This window comes from Peromyscus eremicus, chromosome 4 (assembly GCF_949786415.1).
Source record: "Peromyscus eremicus chromosome 4, PerEre_H2_v1, whole genome shotgun sequence".
In the NCBI taxonomy this organism is placed as follows: Eukaryota; Metazoa; Chordata; class Mammalia; order Rodentia; family Cricetidae; genus Peromyscus; species Peromyscus eremicus.
This window is the reverse complement of record NC_081419.1, coordinates 125,830,740-125,855,725: the sequence shown is the minus strand read 5'-3', so window position 1 is coordinate 125,855,725 and position 24,986 is coordinate 125,830,740. Positions and strand designations below refer to the sequence as shown.

Genomic DNA, 24,986 nt, shown 5'->3' with positions numbered 1-24,986 from the left:
TGATCGATGACAGTTCACATTTTACAGTCCCATGAATCACCACCCCCAGTCACCTTTGTGACCCCTGGGTATCAAGGACAATACAATGTAACTGCTTAGTATATGTTTTAAAAGTCCCTCACTGAACAGTGACAATAACTCAGGAAACTCTTGACCATGTTACAAAGACATCATGATCAATGCTATCGGAACAGACGAGCCTCTAATGCTTAACTTTCCTGCTGTTTTCATGGATTGTAACCCACTATCACCGAAAGCCAAGAGTCACACCTTACCAATTGCTCTCAGAGGAACAAAATAGATGATCGTTCATATTATTCTTACAGATAACTCCAGACAAGAGCTGACTGCCTTTGGGCCCCATTAACTGTAAAGACTGGTTAGGACTCAGACTGATGATGCAGAGGGAAGAGGAGATGCCCTCCCCCAGGGAAATCACCTCATCTTCTCTGGTGGACACTCGGATCCTGTTCCTCAGTGCAAAAACTGGTGACTTGGGGACAGTGGCTGGAATTACCTTCTTTTCAGGAACACCCTAGAAGGAGCACACAATTAGACATCCCAGAACAATTTCCAGTATGCTACATGGAACACTAAAACCCAGGCCTGGAAGAAAAACCCACATGAGTGGGCACTTGCCAACAAGCCTGACCTGTGTTTGATCCCATAACCCATGGTGGAAGGAGAGAGAGAGCCAACTCCCAAAGTTGTCTTCTAACTTCTACATGAGAATGCAAGTACTAACACTCTTAATCAAACATCACACAAAGATACACACACACACACACACCTAGACAAAACAAAAAACTAAGGGAAATTAAAATGCCTTAAGAAACATTCATGTGCCAAGACAACAGAGGCCTCCACTGTCAGCACCGTCAGGACCTCTAGAAGCCCCACTCATGGAAACCAAACCTGACCAATGTGGAAATCCCTTAAACAAAAGGGTGCAGTATTTGCATATAACCTATGCACATCTTCTCACATATTTTATGTCATTAGTATATTACTCATAATACCTAACATGATGAAAATGTATTCAATATATTTATTCTATCATTTATTCCATCTCATTATGATTTTATTATATGAATTTATTATATTATGTAAGGAATATTAGCCAAGGAAAGAAGTTCGTACATGATTGGTACAAATTAATTTTTTCCTAAGTATTTTCCATCCATGGTTAGTTGAATTCACAGATGCAGAACTCAGAACTGTAGTTGATTGTACATGCCATGCAAAAGCTTATTGTACTTTTTTATTTTATGTGTATGAATATTGGCCTGCATGTATGTATGTGCACCATGTGCACGCCTGGTACCAGAGAAGGTCAGAAGAGGGCGTTGGGTACCTGGAACTGGAGCTGAGGATGGCAGTGAACTAGCTGTGGGTGCTGGGAATCAACCCAGGTCCCCCAAGAGTCACGAGTGCTCTTAACTACTGAGCTGTCTTTCTAGCCTCAGATTTTCTGTTTTCTAAAGACTGCTATCACTAGCACAGGAAATCCAGTCATCAGACTTTGTGATTAATATTCTTTCACATGATTCTTTCACATTTATTTATTTTATGTGCATTAGTGTTCTGCCATGGTGAACTGCATCAGGATTACGTGACGTGGAAAGAAAGCCCAGCAGGCCAGGGCTCTGCTCTGGCCCATCTGTTTTCCACCTGCATGCAGGCACATCAACAGCCTCCAGCTAGAAGTTCACAAAACAAAGCAATTCACTATCTAAGGACTCAGTCCTGCGATACCCACCCCTTTCATTTTTTGACCTTTCTCTGCATCCAACCAGGGGATACAGTGAGAATGGTACGGTGCTTGTGGTACAGAGAGGAGAAATGATACCCCTAAGCAGCAGCCACACAGACAGTTCACAGTGGAATCAAGAGAAAGGAAAAGATGTTCTGTAAGAAATGACCTTGGGGGGCTGGAGAGATTGCTGGGGGGGTGGGGGTTAGAGGGCCTGAGTCCAGCATCCATATCAGAAGTTTACAAATACCTGTAACTCCAAGGAATCACACAGTCCTTTCTGACCTCCAAGGTACACACATATAAATAAAACAAACCTTTTAAGAACAAAGAAGGAAACCATCTTTGGGCAGTCCATGAGACGGCTCAGGGGGTAAAAGTGCTGGCTTGCAAAGCATCATGACCAGCGGGTCCCATTCCTGGAACCCACGAGGTAGGAAAGTCCTCTGACCTTCACACAAACACACACACAAAGCAAACAAACAAATAAATAAGTACTACAATACAAAAAACTTCATAAAAAATCATGGTTAGCACTTGGGAGGCATAGGCAGACTGATCTCTGTGAATTCAAAACCAGCCTGATCTACAAAGCCAGTTCCAGGGTAGCCAGGGCTACATGAGCCTCAAAAAAAAAAAAAAAAAAAAAAAGAAGAATGAAAAAGAAAAAAAATTTTTGCAGCAACTATTTAAACAAATCCCATCTCCACTACAGTCAAGCCAACTAGGGGCTCAATTAGAAACAAAGAAAAAGAAATACAATTTCCAGACACAGAAGTTTCCTTTTTGTTATTTTTTTTTTAAAAGATTTATTATATATACAGTGTTCTGCCTGCATGTATGCCTGCATGCCAGAAGAGGACACCAGTTCTCATTACAGATGGTTGGGAGCCACCATGTGGTTGCTGGGAATTGAACTCGGGACCTCTGGAAGAATAGCCAGTGCTTTTAACCGCTGAGCCATCTCTCCAGCCCCCTTTTTGTTATTTTTACATTTCAATTCTAAGTTCCTTGAGGCTCAGGAATGTTGACATTTGCATCCCTCTGCCTTCTCCATAGTGTAGAGCAGTGGTTCTCAACCTTCCTAATACTGGGACCATTTAATACAGCAACTCATGTTGTACTGACCCAACTATAAAATTATTTCCTACTGCTACTTCATAACTCTGATCTTGCTACTATTAATGTAAATCTGTGTTCCCCATGGTTTTAAGCAACCCCGGTGAAAGGGTCAGTTGATCCTCAAATGGGTTGTGACCCACAGGTTGAGAACCTTTAGTGTAGGTTAAGTGATCCAAGCTCACTTCCTGGTTTGAAAATCCACCAATCCCAAAGCACCTGGAAATCTCTACCCTAGAAAGCTCCTCCCCCAAGAAGCCCTGTAGAAGCCTGTCTCCTGCTCAGTTCTCTGCTGCTTCCCAACTGAGCAGAGGTAGCTACCCTCTCCCAAAAAATCTCTTGTGTGAGGTATGTTGTGCGGTGTGACTTTGTGGTGTTCTTTGGCTCCCAACTGCCTGGAAACCTCTCCCCTCAGAGCTGTAACACGTGTATAGGGGAAACCTCTCCCCTCAGAGCTGTAACATGTGTATAGGGGAAACCTCTCCCTCAGAGCTGAAACCTTACACTCAGCACCTACGTAAAACCTGGTGGTAAAAGCACGTGGTCTGTTCTACCAGCCTCTGCTAGCTTTGAGGACAAGTGCCTGCCTCAGCCCACCTTTGAGCTCCCAGTGTCTAGCACAGATGACAGACACAAGCTGGTGCACATCAGCTGATAATGTCTCTCACAGGGGTATCTAACGTTAGAGTGCCTGTGCTATGAATCACCAGGTCAGGCACTGGGCAGGATACAAAGTGAATAACATGGACACACAAGTTCCCTGTTCTACCTTCCAGTAGAAGAAAAAAGAGACAATAAACAAGTAGTAATTGAAATACATCTCAATCTTCATCAGTGTCCTAAAGAAACCCAGTGGATGCTGCTGCTAAGAGTAAACAAGGGAAAGCCTCCCTTAACAGGAAGCTTGGGGAAGGGACTGTGCGTTTAGAAGTGGACAGTGTGCTTAGATAGATGACGGGGCAGGAAATGCCCCAAGTGCCCTGGGATGTGCTCTCTGGCCTGGCTCAGTACTCTGAGGATCTCACCAGTAACATCATTTCAACATGTATTGCAAAAACCACACGAAGACTACACACAAAGAAGCTGGACAACCTGCTGCTGTCCCCGAGCCATCCCTAAAACAGCAGATCGATCCTCTTCCCAGCTCTGCTGACACTGCAGCCCCTACCAGGCACCAGCAGCAAGTTCCCCTTCCACAACCTCACGCTCAAGGCTTCCATCACACCACCAAGAGCCCCGAGAGCCCCAAGAGCCATTTTTCAGCTCTGCCTCATGTTCTCTGCTACTCAAGCCCATCTTTTCCATCTGTCAATCACAGGTGTGAAACAAAGAAGAGGAAATCCCCTTCTCTGATTTCTTACAGAACAACTTTTCCTTTGCCAAATTATGAGGATTGGTTCCTACTACAAACTGTCTGCATGGCTCCTTCTCAGGGGCTTTAACTGCTCCTCCTTGTTCACAAGCAGCACACTACACTCACTGTATCTCCCGAAGCACTGTAAGAGCACACAGGAGCACAGCTGTGTCCACATACCCTTTTTAAAGCTGAGTTTTCTTTAAAAAAAAAAAAAAAAAAGAAGAAGATGGAAAAGAATACCTCTAAGCCAGTGTGGTGGCCCATGCCTTTAATCCCAGCATGTGGTAGGCAAAGGCAGGTGGATTTCTGTGAGTTCTGGGCCAGCCTGGTCTCCACAAGGAGTTCTAGGACAGCCAAGACTACATTGAGAGACCTGTCTCAAAAAACAAAAAACAAAAAAAAGAAAGGAAGGAAGGAAGGAAGGAAGGAAGGAAGGAAGGAAGGAAGGAAGAAAAAGAAAAAAGAATTTATCTAATGTCTCTTCTATGTGCCAGGGCTACATAGTGAGAGCCTGTCTCAAAACAAAAAACAAAAACACCTCAGGGGGCTGGAGAGATGGCTCAGGGGTTAAGAGAACAGACTGCTCTTACAGAGGACCCCAGTTCAATTCCCAGCACCCACATGGCAGCTCTCAACTGTAACTCCAGTTCCAGACATACATGCAGACAAAACACTAATGCACATAAAATAAAAATAAAGAAATTGTTTAAAAAAATAAAATAAGGATTTACTTTTAAATAAATAAATAAAAAAATAAAACTCCCTCAGGACAGCACAAGCACTAAGAGGTACAGTTCACTATTATCAACATGACCGTTTACTGAGTCTGGAACCCTAGCTGTTCGTTCACCTAAGAACTCTCTGACCTGGACTCAGCAAATCAGAATGCCAGGGCTGGGAATCTGTTTACGTAAGAAGAGCCCCAGAGGATTCTGAAAGCTGGTCAGGCAGCACTCTCCTTCAGGACCTCACAGATTTGGTCCTACCTTCCTCTCTCTCTCTCTCTCTCTCTCTCTCTCTCTCTCTCTCTCTCTCTCTCTCTCTCTCTCACACACACACACACACACACACACACACACACACACACACACACACACAGGGGTCGGGAGAATGGGGGTGCCATATGAAGAAAAGCTTTCAGTTAAAGAGGAAATGGTGATTATTTCTAGGTACAATCATGATTTTTATAAAGCCTCGGAAGTGTAACTTGAGTTTGCTTTTGGTCTAATGCAAGGAAATGGAATAAACAAAACAATCACAGTTCCCCTCACGGCCGACTCTAAAACAAGCAAAGGTAAAGATGGTACACAGAAAGCCAGCATAATGCATGGAATCTGCAGTCCTGGCTACCAGGAGGCTGACATAAGGACATCTCTGTGTCCCAGAAGGTTAAGACAAGCCTGAGCAACAAAGCAAGACCCCTTCTCAAAGGAAAGATTCATTATTTAAATAGTGTATGCTGTCCTAGTTTATATGTTATGAGACTTGAGCATTTACAGATCTTGGTTACCTATGCAAGGCTCCGAAGGCAATCTTGCAGATACTGAGGGGTGACTCCGTATGAAAAGGGACATGTGTCAGCCACCACGGCAACACAATGACAACACAAGGATGTCACCTCTACTACACATCATCAAAGGTTGCTCCTCTCTCTACAAAGCACTCTCTGAAGTTTCCTCCCTCTTCTCCAGTTCTGCAGCCCTTTAAACCACACCTCTTGCTGGGTGCCTTTAATCCCAGCACTCGGGAGGCAGAGGTGGTGGGTCTCTGTGAGTTTGAGGCCAGCCTGGTCTACAAAGTGAGTTCCAGGACAGTCAGGACTACACAGAGAAACCCTGCTTTGAAAAAAACAAACCAAAAAAAAAGGGAAAAAACTGCATCTCTTTTCAGAACACAACCTCCTAGGAGTCTTTTATTCTTTACCCACACATTGCCTCTTACTAGACTTGAAATCCTAAGACCAAAAGTCAGTTCTGCTGGATCTTTTTGTCATCTCCAGCCTGATACAATGACGTCCTACTCACAGTACCAACCTGAGCATTTGTGAATGGGCAGATTTTTAGTCACGTGCAGAACACTTCTGCCAGCTCCCACACCTCAAGTATTCTTACCACGACATCTTCCAAGATCTTAGTGGGGCAAGGTCTGGAATGAAACTCAAAGTGTTCGTCCTCTGATTTTTTCTTTGACTCTCGATCCTGAATTCGTTTCTCAATTTCTAAATCAAAACCAATAGGCTGAGTGGGAGGTTTAACAGGAGGTCTCTTGGGTAAGATGGGGCCACTTCCAAAAATTCTGGGATCAAGTTCCCGGGCTTTGAATTTATATCTGTAAGTAGAGAATTTAAATAATAAACACAAAAGGCTTTTTAAATTAAACAAAAACTACACAAAGTAGAACAACACCTATTAAATAAGCGATAAGATAATCCACCCTGTACAGCAAAATCTCTCCTCTCCATCTCATCTTCTTCACCTCCTGAGAAGAGTAAATGAGGCAGCTGGAAATTCCTACTGGGGCTTGGGGCTCCCTGACAACAAGCACCTGTAACCCTAGCATTCAGAAGGTAAAGACAGGGGCTTGGGGCTCCGTGATAGCAAGTGCCTGTAATCCTAGCATTCAGGAGTTAAAGACAGGGGACCAGAAACTCAAGTTTGGGGCTGGAGAGCTGGCTTGGGGGTTAAAGGACTGGCTGCTACTCAAAAAAGCCTCAGTTCCCAGCACCCACAGCAAACAACCATTTGTAACCATCTCCAGTTCCACAGGGTATGGTGATATTTTATTTGTGCTGAAATGTGATTTTATTTGTATGTTAATAAATAAAGTTGCCTGGGGATCAGAGCTAACAGCAAGCCATAGCAGAAACTGGGCGGTGGTGGTGTACACCTTTAATCCCAGCTCTTGGGAGGCAGAGCTAGGCAACTGCTGCCCTGTAGGCCGAGAGCAACCAGGCAGGTTTTACTAGCATTCCTGAGACAGGAAAGTGGACTTACTGTTGCAGTTTCTCAAACTCCTCAGCCTCCTGTTCTGCTGTGCTTTTGCAGGTCACAACCCTTGCACGGTATTTGGTTTGCAGTATGGGAGTCTGGGGGTCTCTTGAGATCTTGGTCACAGGTCTGGAGGGTAACAAGTCTGTAAAGCAAAATCAGACATTTGCTTAGTTCCCCAAGATCCAGTTCACCTGTAAGTGCTGGCCCAACCAGGCAGAAAACAGACAAAGCAGGGTGCCTGGCTTTGTGCTCTCAACCTACAAATGTTCCCTCCCTTCCTCCTACCACCCTTATCGAAGGGTAAATTCTTCTGCCATCTCTGCACTTAAGGTCTAGGCAAGCCCAATGGGGTTCCTTGCCACTGCATAGGCCTTTCTACTGACAATACCAACTATTTTGCTTGTTGTTGACAATGTTTTTACTACTGTTTTAAGACACCAGACCTTTACAAACCAATGAGTAATTCCCAACTTCATGAATTTCACAACAAACATCTGTATCAAAGCAAGTCAATGGTAAAGCCAGGCATGGTGTACCTGCCTGTCATCCCAGCATTTAGGAAGCTGAGGCAGGAGGATCAATAGTTGATGCCCAACCTAGGCTACATTTCAACTTTCAAACCAACCTCACTATAGAGCTACACCAAACAGAGATGCAAAAAAGAAGAAAGTCAGATAGACAGCTGGAGAAAAGTCAGAGACAGAAAAAAGAGCAAGAACAACTGTTCCAGAATGTTAGCATTTAGACCAGCGGTTCTCAACTAACGGGGTGACCCTTTAATGTCGTGGCAACCCCCAACCATAAAATTATTTTTGTTGCTACCTCCTAACTGTAATTTTGTTACTGTTATTAGCTTTTATACAAATATCTATGTTTTCCAATGGTCTTAGGTGACCTCTGTGAAAGGGTCATTCAACCCCCAAGAGGTCATGACCCATAGGTTGAAACCGCTGATTTAGAGCATTACCAACGCTCACAGAGGCTATTGATTTCCCTGGTCAGTAACAAACCTGACAATTTTCATAATTACTTAAAATGAATTCTTCTATATAGACCTTATATAACAGTGAGAAAAATTAATTATCTAATTCATTTACTGGATTCTCTTTTGAAACAGATTCTGACTATGAAGCTTCGGCTAGGTGAGAACTTAATTCCATGAAGATAAAAAAAATTCACTATTTTCATAGTATAAAATGTCAGTCTATAGTAGCAAGCTTAAGAAACACTGTAGTTAGGGTTGAGAATGTAGCACATTGGCAGAGTGCCTGCCTAGCATGCACAAGGTCTTAAGAAACACTGTAGATAGGGTTGAGAATGTAGCACATTGGCAGAGTGCCTGCCTAGCATGCACAAGGTCTTAAGAAACACTGTAGATAGGGTTGAGAATGTAGCACATTGGCAGAGTGCCTGCCTAGCATGCACAAGGTCTTAGGCTGAATCCTCAGCACTGCAAAAGAAACAGAAATACTATATTAAAAGTAACTCATGTAGCCACCTAAAACAAAGCACTAACCAATGCTTACTAGGAAGAGAAAACTTTTAGATAGCTCAAAAATACATCCTCCTTTATCCAAAATATTAGTCATATTTGTTTTTTGTTTTGAATATGGGTTCTTTGTAGCACAGGCTAGCCTTGAAATCACTATTTAGACCAAACTGGCCTTGCCCTACCTCCCAAATGCTGGGACTACAAGCATGCACACCAGTCCAGCTTAGCCACATCTCCTGATAAGTTATTTTACATTATTTTCTTTTCTTCGGTTTTTTGAGATAAGGTTTCTCTGTGTAGTGGCTGTCCTGGAACCTGCTTGATAGACCAGGCTGGCTTCAAACTCAGAGATCTGCCTACCTCTGCCTCCCGCGTGCTGGGACTAAAGGTGAGTTACCACACCCGGCAATTATTTTCAACCTGCAGATTTTATGCTCTTGTAGAAATTACTTTCATAAAGACAGAAACAACTGAGATCCTCTCATGTGTGCCCCACCCAATCTACCCACACTTGTCAGCCTTTGCGCCCCCCCCCCCCCTCCTCCTCCTCCTCCTCCTCCCGAGGATCACTGCTGCTGTGCAGGGATGGAGGAGGCCCGGCCCGCTAAGTGCTGGAGCAAACTTACTCTCGTCCTTCTTATTCCTCAGGTGGTATCTAGTAGGGGTTCGTCTGTGGAAGGCTTCGACCTGCTGTGCAATGGGCACATACTGAGAAGTGGCTTCGTCGAATGTTCTCTTCTTTCCTTTGGACAGATTGAAAGGCTTAACAATGGTGCATCCTTTAGTCATTCGGGCCTGTGAAGAGAAAAGTTGTCAGCAAATGAAATGGGATCTACCGCCAGCACATGCTCAGGTGTGGTTCGGCAAGGGTTACACAGTCTGACATCATGTTTCTTCTTTGAAAAATCTGGCACTTAGGAGATTGTTTTATAATAGTACATATGCAGTTTTCCCTGAGTCTATAATGCTTTGAACCAGTCAAGAGCAAGTTTTTTAGAATTCAAAGGGAAAGAGAAAGAAAAGGTAAAACCACACAAAACTGGCATGGGCTGCTGGGTCTGCATCAGGTCAGGCAGAAGCCTAACTTAGCTCTCTCCACATAGACCCTCAAACTGACTGATACGCAAGCCTACCCCCCACTGTGGATCATTAACTTTTTATCTATTTTTAATGAGTTTTTTTAGTTAGTTAGGTCTCTCTGTGTAGCCCTGGCTGGCCTGGAACTCACTATGTAGGGCAGGCTGCCTTTAACTCACAAGAAATCCACCTGCCTCTGCCTTCCACTAATTTTGAATGGAAGCAAAACTCCAGGGCATATTTCTAAAGCGGCAGCAACGAATTCAGGCTTTAAGATTGACTCAAGACCGGCCACAGAATACAACTTCATCTCAAATAAAAGACAACGATGACTACAAATGTGAGCGGCTCGCTAGTTCCAGAATGATGATTTAGCATCATCACTGCTTCTGGTGGTGCTCTGCTAATAAAACTGCTAATAAAACTGGACACATGAGCACCAGTCATACATGTGATGCATAAACATCCATGCAGACAAAACACATGTACACATAAAATAAATACATCATTTGGGGGGATGGAGAGGTAGCTCAGTGGTTAAGAACATCTGCTGTTCTTCCATAGGCCCCGAGTTCAGTTCCCAGCACCCACCTCAGGTGACTTGCACAAACACCTCTAATTCCAGTTGTGGGATTCTCACCCCCTCTTCCGCCTCCACTGTCACCCGCACACACATGGCACACCCTCACAAACCACAACTACTACAAGAAAAACAAGTATTAAAAGTACTTAAAAATAAAAGCTTGCCTGAAGTCAAGAGTGGTGGTGCACCCCACCATCCCATTGTTGGGGAGGTGAAGGCAGGAGGATCAGGAGTTCAAAGGTCATCCTCAGCTACACAGTGAGTTTGAGGCCAGCCTAAACTAAATGGGACCCTGTCTTAAAACAACAACTAAATTGGATGGAGAGATGGCTCTACAGTTAAGATTAACTACTACTCTCTGTAAAAATAAAAATAAAAAAAAATGTAGAACAGTGGTAGGGAATACTTTTAATCCTAGCACTCAGGGAGGCAGAGGCAGAGGGATCTCTACGAGTTCAAGTCCAGTCTGGTCTACAGAGCGAGTTCCAGGAAAGCCAGGACTACACAGAGAAACCTTGTCTCTAAAAACCAAAAGAAAAAAGAAAACAAAACTAAACAAAAAACTGAAGACAATATGAGCGGTCCACTCCAACCGCAGTTTTCACATAAGGTCTGAGAGATCTGGGACTAACATTGTAGACAACAGGCTTTTCTTAGGATCTTTTCCCCCCAGAGTTGATGTTTAGCAAAGTTTTGAAAGAACAGGTCCTAAAACCTTTATGCCAATAACTAACCCCTGGTTCTAATCTCCTTTATCAATTAGCTAATGTCTCTTGCAGGTTAAACTAGGTGTCGACTATGCTCACATGGCTCTAGACTTAACTTCTTTCCTTCATTTCTAACATAATTACTTCACTTCCCCCTCTCCTTTCCTCCCTCCAAAGCCTCCCATATCCACCCCGTCAGATTTACAGCCTCTTTTTTCATTAATTGTTACATACATACATACATACATACATACATGTATATTCCTATATATAACCTGCTCAGTCTGTGTGCTGGCTAGAGTTATCTGAAAGGAGGGACCCTCTATTGAGATTGCCTCCATAAGATCCAGCTGTTTTTTTCTTAATTAATGATGGATGTTGAGGGCCCAGATCATTGTGGGTGGAGTCGTTCCTGGGCAGATGGTCCTGGGTTCTATAAGAAAAGAGGCTAAGCAAGCCATAGGGAGCAAGCCAGTAAGCAGCTCCTGCTCCTCTCCATGGCCTCTAAATCAGCTCCTGCCTCCAGGATCCTGCCCTATTTGAGTTCCTATCCTGACTTCCTTTGGTGATGAACAGTGTTGTGGAAGTGTAAGCCAAATAAATCCTTTCCTCCCAAGTTTCTTTGGTCATGGCATTTCATCACAGCAATAGTTACCCTAACTAAGACAGTTGTATAATGTTATTTGTATGTATGTTTCCAGGCTGACCCTTTGTATTGGATAACCAACTGACATGCTCTTCCCTGGGAAAACTATTTCTCCAGTTCTCAGCATTTCTTCATTACTTGTAGTTCTTTGTATAGGACTGAGGCCTCCTGACCTTTCCCTCACCCATGCTAGGTTGTCCTTGTTCAGCTCATGTTTAGGTAGTCATGTTGGTGAGACTCTATGGGAATAGCTTCTGACATTCCTAGGAGACACAATCTCACAGCAAACTCCCTGATCCAACTAGGGTTGGGGCAGACCTCTCATATCGTGTGTGTCTGGTTTTATTAACTGAGCACCACCAGAAGCAATGATGACCCTAAATCCTCACATTTGCAGTCATCACTGTCTTTTATTTGAGATGAGGTGCTGTGGAACAATCCTTTTCTACACTGTGAATATGTATTACTCCCATTGGTTAGTAAAAAGCTGGGCAGGAAGTTAGGTGGGAAAGCCAAACTGAGAGTAATAGGAAGAAGGAGAGCAGAGTCAGGAGACACAGCCAGCCGCCAAGCAAGTAGGACATGTAGAAAATAAGGTAGCAAGCCAGGAGCCTCATTGCAGAATGTAGATTAATAAAAATGCATTAATTTAAATGTAAGAGCTAGTTAGTAATAAGCCTGAGCTATTGGCCAAGCATTTATAAGTAATATTAAACCTTTGAGTCTGTTATTTGAGACCAGGCAGTTGGGACAAGAAACATCTGTTTACAATGAGGTCATACTTTCCACACCCAAGCCTTCAGGTGCTGGAGAAAGCCTCTACAAATTTGCCACATATAATTTTATGTGTTTCATGTCCCATCTTAATTTTTACACCAACTTGGTAACATGCTTTCCCAGAGGAGTGATTTGTTGACAGTCACACAGCTCACAGGGAATTTATATCTATCTTGATTCAAAAAATAAGCCTCCTCAATTATCCTATTGTAAATAATAACAACAAATGCTACAGCTGAATCCTACTCAATTAGTAATAAGAATATTGCTGCCTGGCAACTTACAGGAGATGAAGGATGCTTTCGAAGTTCAGACATGAAATTCACTTCCTTATACTCTTCCTGGTTCTTGGGATGTTGTTTGATTCGCTCATCTGTGAGGAAGTGGAAGTCAACTGTTTTGGTGACTTGGTTGGTGGACTTCTTCACAGGTTGCGCTGGCCCTGCGAGAGCGAGCTTCTTGAACTCCTCATTCTTCCTCCGCATCTCCACCACCTCCTGCTGCATCTTCAGTCTTTTCTCCAACTCCTGCTCCTCGGTGCTCTTCAGAATCTTCTGCCTACAAACAAGAATCAGCAAAAGAAAGAAGGAAAAAAGGGCTAAGCGATTCAAGGACTCTAAAGCTGCTGGGTAGACTATATTTAAAACCTATGTTATCTATCAAAACCAAAGTTTCTCTACCAGAAACAAATGGTGGCTTAATTAGGTAACATTATGCAAAGATGGGTACTTTACATGAAGGTATTAAAATTTTCAGAGAATAATTGCTAAAACTACGCAGGACACTAGACACAGCAGAAGACTATTTGTCTACACCAATGGTTAGTTTTTATGCCACATGCAAAACTAAGCTAAGAAGTCAGAAGAGCCACATTTAGAATTCCAGCACTTGGGAGGTTAAGACCAGAGGACCGCAAACTGGAGACCAGCCCGGGTAACCTGGCTAGTTCCAGGTCCAGCAGTGTAAGTAAGAAAAAGAAAGTCGGGGTGGTGGTGACATACAGCTTTAATCCCACCACTGGGGAGGTAGCGGCAGGCAGATGTCTATGAGGTCAAGGCCAGCCTGGTCTATAGATCGAGTTCCAAGAGAGCCAGGGATATACAGAGAAACCCTGTCTCAAAAAAAAAGGAACAACAACAAAAAAAAAAACCCAAAAAAGAACTCTTACCAGCAAATAAAAGTTAAAATATTTCAATGCTGGAGGAGATAAAGAAGATGATTAAGAGAGACGGCTCAGCAGTTAAGAGCACTGGCTGCTCTTGCAGAGGACCTGAGTTCAGTACTCAGCATCTACATGTGGCTTACAACCATTGTAACTCCAGTTCTAGGAGAACTGATGCCCTTTTCGGGCCTCCAGAGTACCCATACAAATGTGGTGCACTGGCAAATACTTGTACACATAAAATCTTTAAAAAAAATTTAAAAAAAAACAAACCCTAAGGTAGTGGACATACTAGTTTGGTTTGACTATTCCATGTTGCTGTTTAGATTATAACATTATCTTTATATCACATAAAATATAAGCAGTCAATTTACAAAACTTAAAAATAGAGTTGGGCATGGTGGCACATTCCTTTAATCCCAGCACTCAGGAGGCAGAGGCAGGCAGATCTGAGCTGGAGGCTAGCCTAGTCTACAGAGCAAGTTCCAGGATAGCCAGGGCTACGCAGAAAAACCCTGTCTCAAAAACACATACATACATACATACATACATACATACATACATACATAAATTGATGATAAAATATTGGATCAACTAGATCTGAAGCAATTTAAAGTTATAAAGAGGCAGATAAGGGGCTCAGGGTGTAGCTTTATAGTAAGAGTACTTACTAGCATGTGGAAAATTTAATCTCCAGTACTACATACACCAGAGCGGTGGTGCAGACCCATATCCCAGCACTAAGGGGGGTGGAGGCATAAAGAGCAGAGGTTCAAGGTCATCCTTGGCCATTAATCTAGTACAAGGTAAGCCTATGCTACAGAAACAAAAAGGTGACGACATTGCAAATCCTTTTTTCTTTTTTTAAATTTCAGAAATAAAATTGGCAATAAATATCAGCACCCATACAACCATTATCTATTATTAAACCAGTGGTTCTCAATCTTCCTAATGCTAGGACCCTTTAATACAGTTCCTTGTATTGTGGTGACCCCAACTACAAAATTATTTTTGTTGCTACTTCATAACTGCAATTTTGCTACTGTTATGAATCTTAATATAAATATTTTTGGAGACAGAGGTTTGTCAAAGAGGTTGCGACCCACAGGTTAAGAACTACTATATTAAAGTATAAACAAAATTTCCCACAAAAAATTGAAATAATCTCTTGGCAAATGAATAAAACTGACCCCCAAAGTTGATTACAGACTGTAAAACCAAGCATATTTACTGGGTAAAGGATAAGAAGCTCAAGGAGGCCTGTCCGATTGAGTAGCAAGAACTTGTATTGATGTTGTCCTATGAGTGGTTTTTGTTTTGTTTGTTTGTTTAGCCCTGGTTGTCCTGGAACTCTGTGAACCAGGCCGGCCTTGAACTCAAAGACTGACCTGCCTTTGCCTCTCACGGGCTGAGATTAGGGTATGCACCACCAGAGCCCAGCTTTCCTGTGCATGGTTTTTTTGTTTGTTTGTTTTGTTTGTTTCAGTTTTTCAAGACAGGGTTTCTCTGTGTAGCTTTGGAGCCTGTCCTGGATCTCACTCCGTAGCCCAGGCTGGCCTCGAACTCACAGAGATCCGCTTGCCTCTGCCTCCCAAGTGCTGGGATTAAAGGTGTGCACCACCACCGCCCGGCCCTGTGCATGTTTTAAACCAGCATCTGTGTTCATTGCTTACTATCTCAGCATCCTTCAGGTCACAGGCAGGGTCACAGACAGCTTTTAGGAGTTTCCCCAAATGGCATGTGTGCTAATTGGATTGAATTGATTTATTTATCAATTTATAAAGTGACCGATTTATAACTTACTGCACTTACTCCAAAGTTTACACGGGGAGGAACTTACCGTGCAGGTGGAACACCAGGCGCAGTATGCCCACCCTTGGCTTTCTCCGGACTTTCTCTTTCATTCTTTCTGGAAGTACCTCGAACACTGCCTTCTTCCTCTTCCTCTGCTTTCTTTTTATGAGACCTTGAATTCAAAATGAACAAAAATAAATAAAGACATTTCCTGAAGCACATCCTCATTTGGGGGACTAACGACATGACTGAACCACAGGGTTCTTCAGTCATATCATCAGATCATACACAGCAACAGCTCCAACGTTAACCGTGAGAAAGCCCTCGGGTCAGCTGAGGCATCTGGTAGTGTTTAAGTCAACAAACAGAAGACAGTGGACAGCCTTCCTGACAGCTGCAACATCTGTTCCTTAGTAAATCCGGGAGCAGCAGCAAGGTAGCCAGCTACAAGTAAGTATTGTACCGGCTTCAGCAGCCTCCACTGCAACTGGGAGATCCAAGTGACAATCTCAACGACTAAGATAAAGTTTAAGACGCACCCTCCTGAGAAGGTCTCGCTTTCCTGCGAGAGTGCTAGCCTGCTTCCTTTACAATATCCACTCTTGAACATGGATGTAATGTCTAAAGACACAGCAGTTACCTTCTGATAATGACACTCAAGCAGAATGAAAAAGCTAAGAAGTTATAGGCAAGAATCAACCAAAGCCAGTGGCAAACTAGTTTTGACTTCTGTGAAGTACAAAAATTATTTAGATACTTTAGAGTATTCCTTGCAGTGAAACACATTCCCAACTTAAAAAAAAATAATAATAATAAGCATGAATGCCATATATTCTGGTCAGTCTTTGCCACAGAAGAACACTGGAATCAAACCTGTAAACTAAGATTTGAGCACCTTCCAGAAGGACACAGTTAACAACACCCCTGACCATGGCATAGCTCAGGAGTTTCCCAGTCTATAGGTATACCAACCAGACTGTAGATGGACCCATTGGCCACTTTACTTTATAACTCAAAATTCTCAGTTCAGGAGAGCAACCTAGTGCACAGGTCGGCGGTCTGCAAGGCAACAGTAACACCCTGACTACTCACAATTTCATTTTTTTGGAAGGTGGGAAGCCACTGGCAGGAGTGGAGCATCTCTTTGCCTTCATTTCAACAAGGTCATGGTTTTTCCCTTTGTGCTCCAGATCCTTCTGAGCAGAGAGTCTAACAGATCTCCTATGGTAGGATCGACACAATTTATCTTAAGATGAATACATTTACTACAGATATACAAATGCTCTTCAAACAGTAGAAGTATGACAAACTACAAGACCAATAAAAAGCTTCTTTTATTACCCATTCTCTAGTAACCTAATGGTTGTGAAAATTTGCTATTTCCAACCATAAAATTCTGGTATTCAAATTTGCTGGTGTTTTACAAATTAGACCTCAATAAAATTGACTTTTGGAAACACCAACAAGACAGACTAAACAGAGTTGTGCTATTGTGATCTCAGCACTCAGGAAAGCTACTACAGCAGGATGGCAAGACTAGCTCAAAAGGAGAAAACTAGAATCAGAACCCTGGGTGTGGTGGTATGTGCCTTTAATCCCAGGGCTGAAGAGGGAGAGGAGGAGAGAGTTTGAGGTTAGCCTAGTCTACATGCTGAGTTCCAAGACAATCATAGCTCCACAGTGAGAACCTGCCTCAAATTTTAAACAGTTAAAAAAAAAATACAAAATATATTTGAATGAGGGCTGGGATGGTTCAGTGGTAAAGACTTGCCTAGCAAGTACAGGGAGCAAAGATCTGGGTTCACTTCCAGAGGGGACATGGGAAGAAGGTTAAGATTAAATAGAAAACACAGGGCAAGGAAAATAGGATAACAACAACACAACAACAACAAAGGACAGTGACCAGGAGACAAAGCAGTGACAGGTCTGACCAGATTAATAATTATAATATAGAAATATAATATAATATAATAATATAAGTACAGGCTGACAACATTCCAGTAAACAAAAATTAATGAGACCAGTTATTTTGTTTGTTTGTTTTTTGTTTTAGTTGTTGTTGTTTTGTTTTTGAGACAGAGTTTCTCTGTGTCGGCCCTGGCTGTCCTGGAATTCACTCTGCAGACCAGGCTGGCCTCAAACTCACAGAGATCCACCTGCCTCTGCCACCCGAGTACTAGGATTAAAAGCATGAGATGGGGTTGGAGGCTGGGGGAGGGGGGCACAAGGCATGCAAGTTGTTGTTTTTAAAGCAAGATCCCACTAAGTGCCATGTACAAAAACCTAACTTTTTGTGATTGTTTAGTTACTTTAAAAGCTCCACATTATCAAGAAAGGCAGGAATGGGGATGAGGGGGATCAGATGACTCAGTGAGCAGAGAAGCTTGTGTCCAAGGCTGACACCTGGTCTGAGTTCAGGCCCCATGAACCACAAGGTGAAAGGAGAGAACTGACTCCAACTACTGTCCATATGCATGATGGTATACACACACACACACACACACACACACACACACACACACACACACACACTATATCTATCTATATATCTATATATATGTAATATTAAACCTTTTTAAAGATTTTTTAATTATTTACTTATTTTTATTTGCTGTGCGTTGGTGTTTTGCCTGCACGTATATCTGTATGAGGGTGTTGGATCCCCTAGAACCGGAGTTACAGACGGTTGTGAGCTGTCATGTGGGTGCTGGGAATTGAACTCATGTCCTCCGGAAGAGCAGCCAGTTCTCTTAACCACTGAGCCATCTCTCCAGGCCCATAATTATAAAATTTTAAATAAGAGCAGGGCATACATATAACTCCGTAACAGAAAGTATGCTTAGCACAAATGAGACTGGCTCAAACTCTAAGCCACAAAATATTAAGCATGAATAATAAAAAGTAAAAATAGAAAGAAAGGAAAAGAATAGAATATATATATACAAACCTAACCACGAAAAAGCTTCTGTAATACTAAACAAAAAAAGGTATTTGAAGGCTGAAGAGATGGCTTGGTGGTTAAGAGCACTGGCTGCTCTTGCAGAGGACCCGGGTTCAATTCCCAGTACCCAGATGAGGACTCACAACTGTCTATAACTCCAGTTCCAGAAGGTCTAGCCCCCTTCTGACCAGGCGCCCGGAATGCACATGACACACATAAATAAATGCAAGCAAAACACCAGACACATAACATAAAATAAATGAAATTCTTTAAAAAGAGAGAGAAAGGTAATTGACATCAGAAAAACATAACCATTTTATCCATACAAAGCTTTTAAAATCAATCTGACGAGTTTGAATCCGGGCCTCGAGTAACCAAGTATGTATAAGCTCTCACGTATAAATTAACCCTGCAAGCTCGCTCATTCCACAAGCACTGAGCGAGCATAGGTCTAACAGCACTGACACAGAAGATCTGAGTGTCACTTTACTGCTTGAGCAGGACCAGTAAACCCACAACTCTTGTGCCCCACTCTTACCTCTGAGGCTGGACAGGAGTTTTTCCTGATACAGCCCCTTCAGCATTCACAGAAGAACAAGCATTTGATGGAACGGAGTGTTTCTGAAGATTTTCCTTTTCTGTCTCGTTGTAGTAAGTGTTGTCAACTATGAGAGACCAAAAACCTAATTAGACTACTGCAGAAGTATCCTAAAATATCCACTTATAAATACATTAAACATTTAAACTGTTAGAACACTGGCTGCTCTTCTAGAAGACCTGGGCTTAGATTCCCAGCACCCACGTGGTGACTCACAACTGTCTGTAACTCCAGTTCCAGGGGTTCTGACGCTTTCTTCTGGCCTCTGCAGGCAGGATGTACAGACATATATGCAAGCAAAACACCATCAACATAAAATAAAATTTAAAAACTTGAAGGTTTAAATGGAGTTACCCTGTAACAGGGGACAGTGCCTCTCCCAGGCACCATGAGCTATCAAATAAAAAAAAGCACAGAGCCACTGTATACATGTTACCTCTTTGCAAGTTTTTGTCAGTGGGTTCCCTATAGACACTGCCCTAAAACACATTCCAGGTTATTGCCAATGTGCCTTGCTTCCCTCCAGAACTCAACACTGACCACACTTGGGTCACAGGAACATGGAGGAAATCAAGTTAGCATCAAACCGGGAGCCCCGGTCCTACCAGCTAGCTTTCCTAGAGCTGAGGCGGCACGTGAACTGCCAGGAAGTAGAAACAGTCCTTCTCAGATGTGAGCCCGGCCAGCTGCAGTGCCAAGTGCCCTGGCAAGCCACGCCCACCAGTGCAACAGTGCAAGGCCCGATAGGAGAGTGACCGGCCACTTTCTGATTGGATTTAAAGCCCACTCAGAAAACGGAATTCACACCTGACACCATTAATAGGTCCAAGAACCTGTGGCTAGGGAGGTCATGGGTCCTTGGGGAGGACATACTGCTACTATTCTGCTAAGTGGACACAGTATCAAACTGCCCTGAGTACTTATCTTCACACCCATAGGTTAGTGCCTCTCCTAAAACTCACAACTGGTCAATGTGTAGAGAAAAATAAGATTGTAGTGTTCAGATCTAAACGGGACATCATACCATCACCTCTAAAGCTCAGGGATCATCAAGGGGGTGGAAATCTTCTAAGAGCCAGAGGTAGTAGAAGACTACAATTAAACAGCACTTATCCAGATATGACAGGGCAGTTGCACACATCAACTCCCAGTAGCTAGGACTTCACACACAAGACCATGACCAAGATCAAACCAGACAAATCCAACACAGATGAAGAAGAGGGTCATGAAGTCCCACCCCTAGCTGAGGAGCTATTGGCAACTGATGGCTGCTGGGATACGGAGAGTCAGTTTTCTTCAGAAATGCACCCTGAGAGGCTTCCTACCCATGCTCCAGTAGACGGTCCTACACTGACGCACACGGGCAGCACTAAGTGGACTGAGTAGTTTAGAAGAAAACATGAGGCAGGCGCTGGTGGTGCACGCCTTTAGTTCCAGCACTCAGGAGGCAGAGGCAAGCAGATCTCTGTGAGTTCGAGACCAGCCTGGTCTATATAGTGAGTTCCAGGACAGCCAGGGCTACACAGAAAAACTCTGTCTCAAGGAGGTGGGGGGGAAATCATGTAATTGAGAGAAAATAATGATGAAAGAAGGGATAGAAAAGGAGTTGAAAGGGAGTGAACAGGGAATAAATTTGATTAAATAATATCATGTGGGGCTGGAGAAATGGCTCAGCGGTTAGTCACATTTGTTGCTCTTTGGGAGGACTTGAGTTCGACCCCCTGTACCAACACAGTGGTTCATAACCATCTGTAACTCCAGTTCCAGGGGTTATGATGCACTCTTCTGACCTCCACGCGCACCAGGCATTCAAGTGAGGCACATATATACATGCAGGCAAGGCAAAACACTCACACATAAAAAAGCAGATACATTTTTAAAAGAAAAGTATGTCTGTATGAATTCAAGCAATAAATATTTTAAATTAATAGCCCCCAAAATGAGGGAAAAAACTAATCAGTACTCAAATCTCAAGAAAAATAAAAATTATATACATATATACACATACATGTGTATATGAGTATGTATACATAAGCATGTATGAGTGTGATGATACAGAATTCTAAATTAAAATCATATGTATCCCGTACACAAATATTATCATTCCTAAACATGGAAGCCTTAACTCAGGTAAAGTTATGCAGAAGGCCTGCTTATAAAAGCTACTTTGCTTATACATCATATACATGTTATCAAATTATCACAATGTACCCTATAAACATACAATTATGTTTATCAATTAAAAAACACTTTTTTGGTTGGCCATGGTGACCTAAAAAAACCAGCCTGAGCTACATGAAACCATTTTTTAAAAATTTCATCAGCTAAGGTCTGGGATGCAGCCTAGCAGTAAAGCATTTTCTTACCATACTCAAAGCCCTACATTCAATCACCAGCATAGCAAAAGGTAAAAAGAAAAACAAACAAATGCCAGTTTAAAAAAAAAAAAAAATCACAAAAAAGGAAAATTATACACTAACGTTATTCATGAACCTTGGTGCAAAATCTTTTAAAAACTTAGCATTCAGGACAGCACTATAACTCAGTTAGAGCACTTGTCAGGCATACATAAGGTCCTAGACTTAATCCCCAGCACTGGAAAAAAAGTTCAGGTATGGTGGTGCCTACAATGTCAGCAAGAGGCGGAGGCAAGAGGATCACCAGACTGAGGACAGCCTGAGCGACACACAGACCTCTTCTCGGGAAAAAGAGCAGCACATGGTTGTACGTCCACCATGAACCAGATTCACCCAGTCACTAACAAACCAAAATTACAGTCTCTGGTGATGATTCCCTCAGCTCGGCAGCTCTAGTCACGGCAGCTTTGGTCGAGGGTCTTGTCTAAGCTGTTTCTCCTTACCTGCCTTCAAAGGCGTGACACGGCCTTGCTGAGGTTTGGCTTTTCTCAGGGAAGCTTTGCCTTGAAAAAGCTCCCCTATTCCTTTCTTCCTAAGAAAGTTGTTCTCCAAGTTGGCCTTCTCCTCTGTGAAATCATCAGTAAGGAAGCAAAACAAAGGAGAATCATGGATTAAAATGGGGACTAAAGTCCATTTCCAGCACCTTTAGCAAAAACACAATTCTAGCAACTAAAGGAAAGGAGCGTGCAGTCAGGGATAGACTGACTGCAAAATCTATCCCCGAAACACTTGCAACATCCAACAAGGCCTTACAGTAAAGGGAGTTGCAGATTCGGTATTCCTTTATCTTTGTTAAGACACACGTCAGGGCCACACCAACATTATCTGGCCTTATCTACCACTAAAATACATAACATTCTCCTTGAAGAAAACTGTGGCCACCAGGAACTGTAAGTTTACAAGGAACAGATTATAGTCACAGAGCGTGGGGTGTGTGAGTGGAGCAGAGCAAAGCTTTCTCAGAGTTTTATCTTGGATTTTGCTGTGACTAAAGCTGGTACAAAAACAATCTGTCCCAGCAACAGTAGGCTGTGTCAAGCTACAGGAGTACAGTGAGCCCCTGAATAACTACACTGTACACAGACATTCTGATTATAGCCATGTTAAAAGATGTGATAAGATGAAAGAAAACAAAGAAATATAAGTGAAGATAGTTTTCTTTCTTTCTTTCTTTTTTTTTTCTTTTTTTTTTGTGGGGCCTGTCCTGGATCTCACTCTGTAGATCAGGCTGGCCTCGAACTCACAGAGATCCGCCTGGCTCTGCCTCCCAAGTGCTGGGATTAAAGGTGTATGCCTCCGCCACCACCACCCAGCTTCTAAGGTAGTTTTCTAAGTTACAGATTTTTTTTTAAAGATTTATTTATTAGGTATACAGTGTTCTGCCTACATATATGCTTGCAGGCCAGAAGAGGGCACCAGATCTCATTATTGATGGTTCTGAGCCACCATGTGGTTGCTGGGAATTGAACTCAGGACCTCTGGAAGAACAGCCAGTGCTCTTAACCGCTAAGCCATCTCTCCAGGCCAAACATTTTTTTTTTTTTCCTTCCAAACTGTATTTAATCGTATTGCCATGCTAATATTCTCTTCCTGTGGATATCGGGAGGGTAAAGAAAAACTTGTAAAAAGAAATCTTCAGACAGTCTTCGGGCCTGCAGTGCTATGGGGATGGAGAAGACTGCTCTAGGGCAGCAGGCCAAACTATCTGCTCTTCCTTCCACCAGAGCCCTCTGCTGAGAGTAACACTGAATACCAGACACCACCTCGTTTGGACTCTGCATTTTAAGTGGTAAGGGCAGCTGCAATAGAGTCATTCTTGTTCCTACCACACATTGATGTCAATGTCTCTTAATGAAGAAGGTGGAAACAAGAGAAAGGATAAAATGAAGAAACCTCATCAACAACTGGACTCACACATTATCCCAAAGTTATATCAAACTACAACTACAAGCTGGGGGCTGTCGAGATGGCTAAATGGTTAAGAGCACTTGCTGCTCCTGCAGAAAACGAAAACTCAGCTCATAGCATACGTGTCAGGCAGCCCACAAATTAGGCTCTATGACCTTGGACCCCTCACCTGGCCTCCATGGGTACTGCACTCATTCACATACAGACATACACAGAAATACAAAGAAAATTTAAAAAAAAACAAAAAACATTTTGGACTAGTTTTAGGTTTGCACCACATCACAGGACTCTAATCTGTTTGCGGATTAGGTTTTAAATGTCTCCATTTAAAAACTATTTTGGAGGTGGGCAGTGGTAGTGCATAACATTAATCCCACCACTTAGGAAGTAGAGGCAGCCAGATCTGTGTGAGTTCAAGGCCAGCCTGGTCTACAGAGCTAGTTCCAGGACAGCCAGGGCTACACAGACAAACCCTGTCTTGAAAAACAAAATCAAAACAAACAAAAAACTAGTCTGGAGTGATGGCTCAGTGGTAGAGTGTATAATCCTCTTCATAAGATATGAGTTAGGTTTTCAAAACCACATCAGGCGATTCACAACTGCCTGTAATTCCAGTTCCAAAGGATGCAACACCTCTGATTTTTGTAGGCAAATGCACTCAAGTACACATACCCAAAGCAGATTGACATCATTAAACATTTTTTTTAAAACACACACAAAAATAATTTGGGGGCTGGGGATGTAGCTCAAGTTGGTGGAGTGCTTGCCTACCATACACAAGTATTTAAAAGCAGTCCCAAGCAATGCATAAGCTGGGAGTGGTGGTATATTCCAATAACCTTAGCACTATAGGGATTGAAACAGAATGGGAAGTTCAAGATCATCCTCAGATATATGACACCAAGACTAAAAAAAAAAAAAATTAAAATTAAAAAATGAATTGAGATTCAATTTCCAGCATGAGGGAGGTAAAGCCTGGGAGCTGGAGACCATAAGCCAGATTTGTCTCTGTCTCCAAAACCTAAAAAGCCAGAGGCTTGAGAGATTTCAACAAGCCAGGCACAATCTAATCAAAAGGAGATCTCTTGAGCACAAGAATTCAAAGCTAGCCTCAGATACATAGACACAGCAAGACTGATCTCAAAAACAATGTAAATTAAATAAAATAAAAGGGCAACATGGGATCTTTGTGATTTTAGAATATTCATCATCTTGATTGAAATGCAAGCTACATGAACCTACACAGGTGAGATGTAGTGGGTAGCTGTTCTAGCCACGACCTTGAAGCACTGCCCTTAGTGAGGCGCAGGTAACTGCTACACCTGCCTCTGACCTTGAAGTACCTGCCCCTGGGGCATGGCCGCTGGGTACCCTTAAGACCTTGGATGCACATACAGGGACCTCTCTTCGCCTCCTTGTGGTATTGGATGCTGAGATCTTGGACCAGGCAAATCAGTGTGGGACATAGCTCAGCATTCCTGGACCCTACAATAAATCTCCCATGGTAGTGAGTTAACCCCCAAATACATTCCTTTGTTCATTAAATAGACTCTGAGGATTTCTCCCCCACATTGGGCACCAGATAATGGGAGAAATCCATAGAGTCTGCTGAGTCCAAACTGGGCTAGGCTATGTGGTGAAATAGTGCCTCAAAAAAAAAAAAAA

At 42.8% G+C, this 24,986-nt stretch overlaps 1 protein-coding gene across 3 annotated transcripts in view; it reads right to left on the bottom strand.

The window, feature by feature from the left end:
• The window catches only part of Tpx2 (TPX2 microtubule nucleation factor), a 47,212-nt gene that overhangs the window by 5,478 nt on the left and 16,748 nt on the right, over nucleotides 1–24,986 (bottom strand). For all 3 annotated transcript variants that reach the window (XM_059261646.1, XM_059261645.1, XM_059261647.1), the window contains exons 4-12: nucleotides 21,857–21,979; nucleotides 18,937–19,063; nucleotides 16,550–16,678; nucleotides 15,504–15,629; nucleotides 12,786–13,059; nucleotides 9,338–9,506; nucleotides 7,223–7,361; nucleotides 6,341–6,557; nucleotides 440–535 (exon numbers count right to left, since the gene is read on the bottom strand). In XM_059261646.1, coding sequence (XP_059117629.1) covers nucleotides 440–535; nucleotides 6,341–6,557; nucleotides 7,223–7,361; nucleotides 9,338–9,506; nucleotides 12,786–13,059; nucleotides 15,504–15,629; nucleotides 16,550–16,678; nucleotides 18,937–19,063; nucleotides 21,857–21,979 — 1,400 coding nt within the window. The remainder of the gene's footprint in view (nucleotides 1–439; nucleotides 536–6,340; nucleotides 6,558–7,222; nucleotides 7,362–9,337; nucleotides 9,507–12,785; nucleotides 13,060–15,503; nucleotides 15,630–16,549; nucleotides 16,679–18,936; nucleotides 19,064–21,856; nucleotides 21,980–24,986) is intronic.